Source organism: Durio zibethinus, chromosome 2 (assembly GCF_047325235.1).
Source record: "Durio zibethinus cultivar Kanyao isolate XHJ-2024 chromosome 2, ASM4732523v1, whole genome shotgun sequence".
Lineage (NCBI taxonomy): Eukaryota > Viridiplantae > Streptophyta > Magnoliopsida > Malvales > Malvaceae > Durio > Durio zibethinus.
Window position 1 is genome coordinate 34,641,006 of NC_143163.1, and position 11,945 is coordinate 34,652,950.

At 34.3% G+C, this 11,945-nt stretch overlaps 1 protein-coding gene across 1 annotated transcript; it reads left to right on the forward strand.

Moving 5' to 3' along the window:
• The first annotated feature begins 5,353 nt into the window (after nt 1–5,353).
• Nucleotides 5,354–11,507, forward strand: LOC111317985 (proteasome subunit beta type-5-like). Its single transcript, XM_022920568.2, has 8 exons — nt 5,354–5,494; nt 5,627–5,765; nt 5,870–5,999; nt 6,233–6,339; nt 9,897–10,031; nt 10,149–10,252; nt 10,761–10,861; nt 10,958–11,507. The coding sequence occupies exons 2-8, from the start codon at nt 5,652–5,654 to the stop codon at nt 11,122–11,124; spliced, it is 858 nt and encodes a 285-aa protein (XP_022776303.2). The 5' UTR covers nt 5,354–5,494; nt 5,627–5,651; the 3' UTR covers nt 11,125–11,507.
• Nucleotides 11,508–11,945: the final 438 nt, after the last annotated feature.

Consider the following 11,945-nt stretch of genomic DNA (forward strand, 5'->3'; position numbering starts at 1 on the left):
AGAAGGTTTTTTGTTTTGTCCAAAAGTGTTTGGGTAAGACAAGAGGGTTTGCTATGGTTTGAGTTGCACCAGTATCAAAGAAAGCTGTAACTGTTATAGGAGGGGAATGTTTGTGAGTGAAAATCTGAACTGGAGCTAAGGGTAATTTTGGAGGTTGAATGGTTTGAATTTTTTAGAGTTCTTGAACTGACATATACTCATAACATTGATCATCTGTGAAATCATCTGAGTATTCTGAGTAATCTGAATCTGCATACTCATCATCGTCAAACTGCTTTATCATAAACAGTGATCTTTCATTCTGCTCATCATCAAGAGAGAAAATTGATTCAAGATCATCATTTGAGAGATTGATACCTGAGATATTGGTAATGTCTTGGATCATCTTAACTGACTTTTTGTCTGACTTTGGGCAGTTCTTTGAGAAATGTCCTGGTTTTCCACAGAGAAAACATTTTGAGCTTTTGATCTTTGGGTCTTTCTTCTTTCTTGTAAATTTGAATCTTTGAAATCTTCTGGGTTTATCAGCATATCTGAAGAATTTCTTGTGTCTGGGTCTGGAGATTTGTGGAGGTCTGGAAGGTCTGAATCTTCTGAAATGTTTCTTTTTCTTGTTGCTGCAAAAACATGTGGGATCTTTGGAGGAACATTTGATTTGTAAGCCTGAGGAGGAGTAAGAACAGGGCTTTTCAAGCTTTTTGGAGTTGTGCACCAAGGTTTTGATGTATTTGTGCTCTTTGTAAATCTTATCAAGGGCTTTTAGCATCATCTTGTAGATGTCTCCAAGGGTCATAGATTTGACATCAAGAGATCTGAGGTTCAACTGGGTTCTTGTTTGCTGGGCAAGTTCTTCTGGAACAGAATTAAGAAATGCTTGCTTTAAGTTGACATCATCGAATCCACCAAGTATGTAGAAATACTGGGAGAATTGTTGATAGTATCTGTCAAGGTCTTTTGGATGGAGAGAACAACATTTGAGTCTGAAGAATTACTCTCTGATCTTTTCTAATCTGTGAGTTTCTTGTCCATAAAAGATTACTACAAATTGAGAGACAGCGTCCGTGATTGTTGAGCATTGAAGAAACTGGAGTTGTCTGTATTCACCAATGTTGTCCCAAAAATTTTTCAGCGTTTCAACTAGTCTGAAAACAAATCTGATCAAAACTGTGTTCATCGTAACATTGGGATGAGAATTCAATTCAACAAGTCCCCATGCTAAGAATTCTTGAAATCTTGAGGGCCATTTTGAAGGAGGAACATCATCAATGGTAAAGACTGAGAATTTTGATGTTGAAGGAGGAGCATGTGATTGTTGTGGAGGAGGGTGTTGTTCAGCATCCATTGCATCAGGATTATGGACTTCTGGAGTATCATCTGGAACTTCAACTGTTGGTTCTGTCATGAAAATCTGAGGGAGCATCATTTCATCAGAGTCATCAGTATCATCTGTTTCAACTGATTCTTCTGATTTGACAGTATCCATGTGAGATTCATTCTCAAAGGTAGAGGGAAAAATATCTTCAATAGAGAACTGAGGAAGGTTATCTTGTGCCATCTGGTGAAGTATTTTTGAAAGGGTTTGTGTAGGAGAAATCATGAGTTGTACAGGTTTTTGGTTTGGTTGTGGTGTAGGGTTTTGAGGTGTGGAACTTGAACTTGGGTGTGGTTTTGAGGGTTGAGAAAGTGGTTGTTCTGCTACTCTTTTGGGTTTTAGATCAACTGGTTGTTTTTCTCTAAATCTGTGAATCCATTTTTCAGTTGTACCGAAAGGGGGTTGGTCTGGTTGTTCTGAAAGAGGAGTGAAGTATTGTGTTGGTTGTGAGGATGTTGAAATAGATGTTGGGGGAGGTTTATACTGAAAAGGTGTGAAAAAAAGTTTTGGAGGTGAGGTTGGAGGATTGTATGGTTGAAATGGGGGAGGAGTATAGGCTTGGTAAGGAGTATCATGCATACCAGTATGATATGGTGTGAAGATGTTGTAACTCGAAGCTGCTTGTTGTTGTTGTTGTTTTTGACGAAACTGATTTTGAAGGTCTGCAAGTTGAATCTTTAGGCTCTTCATTTCTTTCTCTCGTTCAGTGAAAGCATAAGTGATACCAGTGTTATTTTCAGCCATGTATCTGAGTTCTTGATCAAGTGTGATTATCTTTGACTGAATTTCAAGAATAATATTCTGGAGATTGACAAGGCTCTGATCAAAGTGTTGACTGACTTGGTCTAACTTATGTTCAATTCTGTGCAAGTAGGAATTTTGCTGGAGAGAATTTTCAGTTTGCCAGTTTAAAACTGCTTCAGCACGAGAAACACTTTTTTGGTTTCCATATTCATCTCTGTCAGTGGGAGTGGGGATTTTGGGAATGTGTTTGTATTGGTTTTTATGAAATTCTTCAAAAGGAGGGAAGGTTGAGTTGGGATAGGTTGGTTGCATCATAGAGATTTGTGGTAAAGGTTGGGTGGAATTTTGAGAGGAATTTGGTTTGTGTGTGGGTTGACTTGAGTAGGTTTGAGAGGGTGGTTTGTCTTTCTTAGGATAGATGACATAATAGTCAAACTTTCCTGAGGGTTCACCAAGGAGATCAACTTCAGGGTCTCCATTTTCATATCTTTCTTTGAGCTTTTGCTGAGAAGACTTTTTCTTCTTTTCCTTCTTTGGAATATCATCATCATCATCATCCAGGAAGCTTTTATCTGCATCGATCTGGCATTCTTTGCATTGACAATTTATGTCCCAATAGCAATGTCCTGTTGGAGATTTATATGCATAGACGGGATTTTCATTGGACTGAAAGTGTGTGACTGAAACATCAAGGAGATCAGCATGGCATCTTTGCATCATAAACTGGGTTGGAAAGATTGTTGGAGGAGGAACATCCTTTCCTTTGCTGTGATCAAATTCAATTGTGACAGTACCATCCTGGTTTGTCTTGTAGGTTGGATCAATGTGTTCAATTGGCTCATCTTGTTTCCAAATCTTTTGATAACTTGTCGTCCACGTCTTTGGGAGAAGGGTGGCAAGTTCTTCATTGGAAATCTGCTTTGGAATATGAACATGTTTGAGAGTTCTGTCTGCTGTTTCCATTTTAACAAAAACTGCATCACTGGAGTGTGAAAGAGGCAAGTTAATGGCATGATCTTGAACTCTGTATGCCATCTGGTAGTGAAGGGTTGCCTGGAGGCCTTTCATTTCTGTGCCTACGATCTGAACTTGAACTTTTAAAGCATCTAACAGGGTTGGATCATGAAGAGACATATTGTAATTTGGGAAGACTGTGAAGAAAACAGTTCCTGCATTGAGGGTCGTCTCGACGATTCCAAGGACTGCATGCTTGTAATCTTTAAATCTGGTGTCCAATAAGGCCATTCTGGTACAGACAGGAATTCCATTTCTACCATGGAAAGTTAAAGCGATTCTGATAGCACCAAAGTGGATGTGAGTGTATCCTTGTTCTGACCACTGGTGAGGAAATTCTTCTGGGATCTGAAGAGTAACAAAGTGCTCTTGGGGTCCTGCTGGAAGAATACATTGATCAAAGTTTGTGGCTTGAACATATTCTTTTGGAGCTGGATATTTGGGTTTTAAAAGAGTTTTTAAAGATCTAGTAAGAGAAGGGGAGGAGTTTGATAAAGGTGTATAAGGATTTACAAGGGGTAAGACTGTTTGTTGGGTTTTCTTTTCTTCTGGAATATAATCTACTTCATATAAGAACTTAAGCTTAGAAGAGGAGAACTTTTTAAGTACAGGAGATGGAGGAGAGGATAAACTAAAAGAAGATCTAGAGGAAGAAGGTTGAGAATTAGAGTTGCTAAGAGTGGATAGATCCATGAAAGTAAGACTCTCTTTTGGCTTTTCCTTTTCCAATTTTTCAATAATCAAATCTTTTAGAAACATACTTCTCTTCTCACTATCTTGACAAGCATTTCTTAATTCTGTTCCAGAAGAACTTGCCCAGCAAACAAGAACCCAGTTGAACCTCAGATCCCTTGATGTCAAATCTATGACCTTTGGAGACATCTACAAGATGATACTAAAAGCCCTTGATAAGATTTGCAAAGAGCACAAATACATCAAAACCTTGGTGCACAACTCCAAAAAGCTTGAAAAGCCCTGTTCTTACTCCTCCTCAGGCTTACAAATCAAATGTTCCTCCAAAGATCCCACATGTTTTTGCAGCAACAAGAAAAAAAAACATTTCAGAAGATTCAGACCTTCCAAACCTCCACAAATCTCCAGACCCAGACACAAGAAATTCTTCAGATATGCTGATAAACCCAGAAGATTTCAAAGATTCAAATTTGCAAGAAAGAAGAAAGACCCAAAGATCAAAAGCTCAAAATGTTTTCTCTGTGGAAAATCAGGACATTTCTCAAAGAACTGCCCAAAGTCAGACAAAAAGTCAGTTAAGATGATCCAAGACATTGCCAATAGAACTATTTTCTTGTTAATAGAAATGTTCATGTATGGCTCAGATGAGGCTGAGCCACGCACGATTGACTTTTTGAAAACTTGTCCAAAGTTTGCCTCGGCTCAATCGGGCCCAATTAGACTTAATACTATTAAAAATATGTATTAGAAAATTAAAAATTTATATATATAATTTAATATTTTTAAATATATTTAAAATTAAAATTAAATAAAAATATTTTTATAAATTAAATTATATCCTGAGCTTGAAATCCAGGGCAAGTTTATGTAAAAGTTACTTGTAACATCTAAAAGTTTCATCTGACTCAAGTGAGATCACGGTACGATGTTTTAAGTTTTAATTTTATCGGATCCTAGATATATGTAAATATTAAATATTTATTTTTATTTAATTTAAAATTTGAATTTATTAAAATATTAATATAAAGATATCCTTATAATATTTTAATAATAAATATAATTTAAAAGGGTGAGTTAGATAAATCAGATCCAAATTTGGATTGTTCTTTAATTAAATTTGATAAATTAAAGTATGATATAATAATATAATATAAATAAAATATAAAAATAATATAATTTAAAATTTTAATAATTATTATATATGAATTTAATAAAATAAAAAAATATTTAATATTTTTATATACACACAAATAATAATATATAATGATTATATAAAATATAATATTAATATATAAATTTTAATATTTTACCTAACATATTCACGTATGATCGTTTTAAAAGACTTGCAATCTTCCAATTCTCCTACATGGGCATTTGATTTCTCGATAGAAGGCCCAACCATCAACCAACTAGCTCTAGGACCATAATCTCGAGGGGATGGCCTGGATTGGATTTACAAAGTCAAAATTCTATCTCAATTTTGGATCAAATATTGGGCCGAGCTGAGAGCCGGGGATGATCCAACCAAGCACGTTTCCCCATGCACAAGAAAACTCCCAGTTGTGTTATTTATTTATCAAAAAACCACTCCATTTCCTGTATTTTATTGCTGCATCTCACTAGACTGTGACTTTTTTCTCTTCACCGATCATCTGCAATCTGATTGAAAAGGTTATCTTCTCAGCCTCAAATTTATATATATATTTTTTGTATAGATATTTTGACAGGAAAATTTTCGATATAGGGTTTATCTTTTAAATTTTTTTGGGGAAAAAATCCTAATTCAATTTCACTCTTCTGCAGATTTTTTTTAAAAAGAAAGCCAAACATGAAGCTTGACACTAGCGGTCTAGAATCGGTGGCGCCAGTCTGGGGTGCTCCTGGAGAGCTTGTTGATGGGTTTGCGGCTGCGCCGTCGTTTGGGCTCCCAAATACTGCAGATGTAAGTTGAATTTTTTTGTTAATTCGTGCTACAGTAGTATTTTTTTTCCTGAGTGAAAAGGGGAAACTGTAGGGTTTATTTTATGTTTGGTTGGTGTATTGCAGTTTGATGGGTTTCAGAAAGAAGCTATTCAAATGGTGAAACCTGCTAAGGGTACCACCACGCTTGCTTTCATCTTTAAAGAAGGCGTCATGGTTGCTGCTGATTCTAGAGCTAGCATGGGAGGCTATATCTGTATGTTTCTTTTTTTTTTCTTGTCAATTTTGCTAGAGTTATGGAACTGAATTATGTGCTGAATTTTTTTTTTTAGAAATTTATTTGTAGGGAATCATTTATTTATGGACATCGTAGGTTAAACCTTGAAATTAAAGAATTTCTAGAATTTTTGCAATCTTTTTTTTTTTTTAATGTTTTTGGATGGTAACATCAAAATCGTGATTACCATTACTTTTCTTAAATTTTGGTAGCATCACAGTCTGTGAAGAAAATCATCGAAATCAATCCATACATGCTTGGCACAATGGCTGGTGGAGCTGCTGACTGCCAGTTTTGGCACAGAAATTTAGGCATCAAGGTAATGGAATAAAGAATTGTCCTCTTGTCAGTGGCTACCATCTCGATCTTTTATTTTGGTTTTAGATTCGTACCTTCTATTTTTGCATATCGGTTGTTATTTAAGGAATTGTAGAGGAAAAGTAGTATATTTGTTGGGTTTATGCAGAATGGGTCATATTGGCATTCTTTCCTTGCATTTTCATTTATACTCATTGTTATAACATATAGATGAACAAATATATAGTTAGACTTAACAAATTGAGTTATCACTAATCTTTTTTAACTAAGTGTGATTGGTCACCTAAGGAATTTATCTTTTTAAGGAGCTTTTAAGCTTGATCAAAGGTCCCTAAAAAAATAAGTTTGGGTTTACTAATCAGAATAGGGTTCGAAACTTCGATTATATATGGAGAAGGTTATAGCATCCCCATATGTCAATCCGAAGGATGGTACTATTTTATTTTAAATTTATCATAAGGTCTTGATTCTAATAGTCTTAAATTTTTATGTTAAATATTGAAAATAATTTTTAAAATTCTTTATCAATCTGATAGAATTCTTAAAAATATTTTTTCATCTCAAGAGTATTCAAGAATCTTATTTGTTTTTTTGAAGAGGCTCCGTCATTGAAAAAAGATTTAATTATTTTTATTTTTATTTTTTATTGAAAATATATCTAATTATTTCACTATTTGAGCCAAATTAGAAATAGTTTATTTTATTTCAAAATTTTTCACCATTTAGGCTTATATAGAATCTTTTTTTAATTTTTTAAATTTTTTTGAAAAAAAATATGACAATTATTTTTTATTAAAATTTCATTTAAATTCTTTCATCATTTAGGATAAATTTAAAGAAATTTCTTCCCTAGAGATTTCTTAAAAAATTTACTATTTGAAATTTCTAAGAATCTCATCGTTGGATAATTGTCACATATCTTCAACCAAAATTTTTATTTATCATTTTTTATTTTTTCTCTTCTTTTTTTGATTGAGAATAAATATTTATTTTAGTTATTGAAATTTTCTCTAAATTATTCCACCATTTGGTACAAATTTAGCAAAAATTTCTCATCTAGGAATTTTATAGAAATTTACCATTTGAAATTTCTAAAAATTTCATTATTGGATAATTATTATTTATTTTCACAAAATATTTTATTTTTTTTATATTTTTCATTTTTTCAAAATTTATTCATGCAATAAAAATAAATAAATTAAATTAAATTTTAGAAAAAAAAAACCGAAAACAAGAACGGCTCGGCTGAAGGATGGCTCGGCTCGTCTGAAGGGTTCAGCTGAAACATAGGTTAGAAGCAAGTTAGCATAACGGGTTGGACCTCCAGGAGGTAAAACGTGCGGATCCTGAGTTGAGTTAAACGCTAAAACAACATCGTTTTAGTAGGGTATAAAAAGGCAAAAACTCTCATTTTTCTTCAAATTTCTCCTTCCCCTTCTTTGTCATTTTCGTTTTTCCTCCTTCTTTCTTTAAACCCGAAGAACTTCGGTTGAATCTCCGTAGGATTCTGAAAAATCTCGTCGGAATTTAGGTTGGTTCAGTGAAAGTTTGCCAAAAATTTTAACATTAATCGGAATCTTCAACCAGATTTTGGAAAACCTGTCGAAAAAATTTAATTGACGCCAAAAAATTCATTGAAAAATTCAATCAACACCGAAAACTAAAAATTTTTTAAAAAAATTTTCAAAAAAAATATTTTTTTAACCTAAAAATATCTCAAAATTTTCTGGCTGCCTTCTAGCTTCCTTTTGCATGATTTTGTTCATCGGAAGTTTGCTAGAAATTTCAACCTTCGTCAAAATCTTCAAGCAGATTCTGGAAAACCTCTCAGAAAAATTTAACCGACGCCAAAAAATTCATTGAAAAATTCTACTCGCGTTGAAAAATCCATCAGAAACTGAAAATTTTTAAGAAAACTTTTCAGAAAAGATATTTTTTTTAACCCAAAAATCTCCCAAAATTTTTTAACTGCCTTATGGCTTCCCTTTGCGTGATTTCCTTTATGTTTTTCTTATTTGGGCTTCTGTATTCCTCTCTGTTTTTGTGTGTTTTGTTTCGTTGGATTCAATCCTGTATTTATAAGGTGTAAGCAGAAGAGTTTTTGATTAACCATGAATCCATTGTTGACAGGGTTTCAATATTATCATAAACATAAGCTTTATCCTGTACAGATTGAATCCAGCCAAAACTCTATCAGCCCCAACTCACGGCCAAAATCCTCATTATTTTTATTTTTTTCATTACTATCTCATTATCTTAACACCAGAAAATTTAAAAATAAATCAGATAAGAAAAATCAACAAAAAATCGGGGATAAAAAAATAATAATAATAATAATCAACCAAAAAGATAAACCCAAAAATAAATAAATAGAAAAATAATAAATAAATATGTAAAATAATGAGTGGACTTGGAAATTTGGACCCTATTGAACTAAGCGCAATGGATTTGGGTCTGGACCAATTAGGGTGTCTACACTTATATATTGCAGTTTTTCTAAAAGCATAGGGTTATGCAATGTAGGAAGCGAGAGCATGTTACCATCTCAAAGATTTCAGATGATTTTTTCATTGGCTCTAAAAGTGAACTAAAGATATCCTGCTTTTTCTAAAACACATGTTTGAGAACAAAAGAAGTATATAAGAAGATTTGAGATTTGGCATAGCATAGCCTAGTAATAGCTAAGTGGCTTGGATATCCCCTTCAATGTGACTTACACACAGAGATTAACCCTTTCAAGTTATAACTAAGCAAAGTTGTTTTCATGATATTGGTATCTATGACTATGATTGTATATGTACGCGTTTGTGCACTCATAGCCGAAGTGAACTTAGATTTCTAATTTTTGCTCTTTTTTTCTCTTTTTTTATTGCTCAGCCGATAATGGATTTCATTAATAAAAAGATTTCAATACAGAATGAACATCCCTGCGTAAAACAGGGTCCAAGGCCAGCCAAGACAGAAAAACCAAAATTACAAGACAAAACCACCAAAAAGCGTAATAAGTTCATTACAGCCAATCTTGAAATAGGGAAGAACAATCTACCCCCATTTTAGTAAGGGAATCACCTCCTGTTGATATGGACAAAATCCACCATTACAATGATATCACAAAACTTATCAATATCTTCAAATATCTTCCATTGAGCCCACAGCCGAGACTGCTTATTACACACCCAACTAACAGCCACCTTTGAATCTGATTCAATGATTAATTTCTGATTCATTTTGACCCAAAGGTCTTATTTTCTTGTTATTGAGACAAACTTTTAAGGAGGAAGTCTGTGAAAATGAGTTCAGGCATACATCCTGATTGCTCGGGTGGCTAAATTTAATGCATTCTGCTTGCCTAATTGGCTTGCTATCAAAATAGAATAGAGTCAAATGAAAGTGGAGCACTAGGGTGTTATTCTGGTCTGTATTTTTCTTTTGGTGTCAAAACAATGCAACCTTCCTGGCTTTCATATGGTTTAGAAAACTCTTAGGCCTCTTATTGTGTTTTTCCAATTTCCCTTACATATCTGAAGTGCTAATGGTTAATCTTTTGCCATGATCTAGTGCCGGTTGCATGAATTAGCAAACAAACGTAGAATTTCTGTTACGGGAGCATCAAAACTGTTGGCAAACATTCTCTATTCTTATCGAGGAATGGGACTTTCAATTGGAACCATGATTGCTGGATGGGATGAAACGGTATTTGATAATAAATTTTATTATCTTTCCCTCCTTCCTTTCCCTTTTTTCCCCCTTGCATTCTAATGCAGTAGTAATGCTTGCATGTTTTAACTTACTGCCTAACATGGATTCTAGGGTCCTGGACTATACTATGTGGACAGTGAAGGGGGAAGGTTAAAGGGAATGCGTTTCTCTGTTGGATCTGGTTCACCATATGCTTATGGTGTGCTGGATAATGGGTATGCATTTTTCTTCCTGTTCTTTCGTGGTCATTGCTCCATTGATAAATGCAAATATTATGACATAAAAGTTATCCCGTTCTCCTCCTTGTAAATTTAGATTTAATATTAAGTTCATGGAATGGATATTAAGAATCAGACATGCCAATGGAGTGAGAACCAGTAGAAACCTTTTAAATGGTTTATATTAGTGTTCTGGATCTATTTACTGTCAATTGCAACTGTTGAAAACATTGGTTGTCTGCAGTTATGGTACTAAGCATACTTTTCTTCCTAATTGAAGCTTTATAACTCTGTATTAATGATAACATCACTGTTCCGTCATTAATTCTATAATTGTGTGGTAGTATGTCAACTTGCTTGGCTCTTAGCAATTAAATCATAGAATTTCTCTTATTCAATGCCCGTTTTATTAGATTATGATTGACATTTTTATTTGTCTCATATTGTGCTCAGCTCTATGTATCCACAGTCATTAATTTCTGTTTTTGGGTGGTATTGGTGCTAGCTATCGGTATGATATGTCAATTGAAGAAGCTGCAGAGTTGGCCACAAGAGCTATTTATCACGCCACATTCCGAGATGGAGCCAGTGGTGGTGTTGCCAGCGGTACTCTCTCTTTCTCAAGTCTAAAAGAAAGGTTTTCTCAATGATTTTGTTTTATGTATTTGTAACCCACTTTTAATGAGCTTAATTGTTAATCAGTTTACTACGTGGGACCAAATGGCTGGAAGAAGCTATCTGGTGACGATGTTGGAGAACTTTATTACAAATACTATCCAGTGATACCAAGCACGGTAGAACAGGAAATGGTTGAGGTAGAATGGGAGGTCGAGGTAGAACAGGAAATGGTTGAAGGAGCTGGGGCATAAGATGGTTCTATTTAACCTAGACCAAGTTGAAGATGTTTGCATTCATAGATTGGTCAATGGGATAGATTCTGATACTATGAAGCTCAGTTTCCTCTATTTTCACTTTGGAATTAGCCTTAAAGACTAATTCACTGATTGACCTGGGTGCTAGTTAATGTTTTAAGAATCCTTCCAATCATGTCAAGTTCAGTCATCTTGATCAGTTTGTCATTTGATGTTGAAAATTTTTAATGAATCTCCACTTTTAGCTACACCAACATTTGAATTATTCTGTCTTCATCTAGGGTCTGGCTTTTTGTAAACCACTACCAATTACTATAAAGGACCTGATTAGTCATCTGGCTAGAAAAGAAAGATTTTATGAGCATTGGGATAATTATATCTGGTGATGGCAGTGATCCTATGTTGTAGCCCATTTACCTAGTTCAATTAGAGAGTGAATTTTTTGTTGTATGTGACAGTGACGGGCTTCCTTCCCAGGTTGTCGGTTCAACGTTGCTGAGCAGTTAAACCATAAAACATCAAATGGGCAATGAGACTTCCTATGCCCCCCAAGGGGGAAAAAAAAAAAACAAAAAGGGAAATTGATATTTGCGGTACATGGGCCCATGTGTTCATGAGAAAAGTTGAATAACCAAAGCTGACGAGGAAAAAAGAAAATAAAAGTCCAATCAATACCTGCATCCCTTTGGCACTAAGCAAAGAATTCCCGTTTTCCCTACCACTTTCTCGCAATTTTCTCTTCAGGAGCAAAAGACTTATTGTAAGTTTCATATTGTTATTATTTCCTATTCAGAGTAGCATAGGAATGTGATGGTATT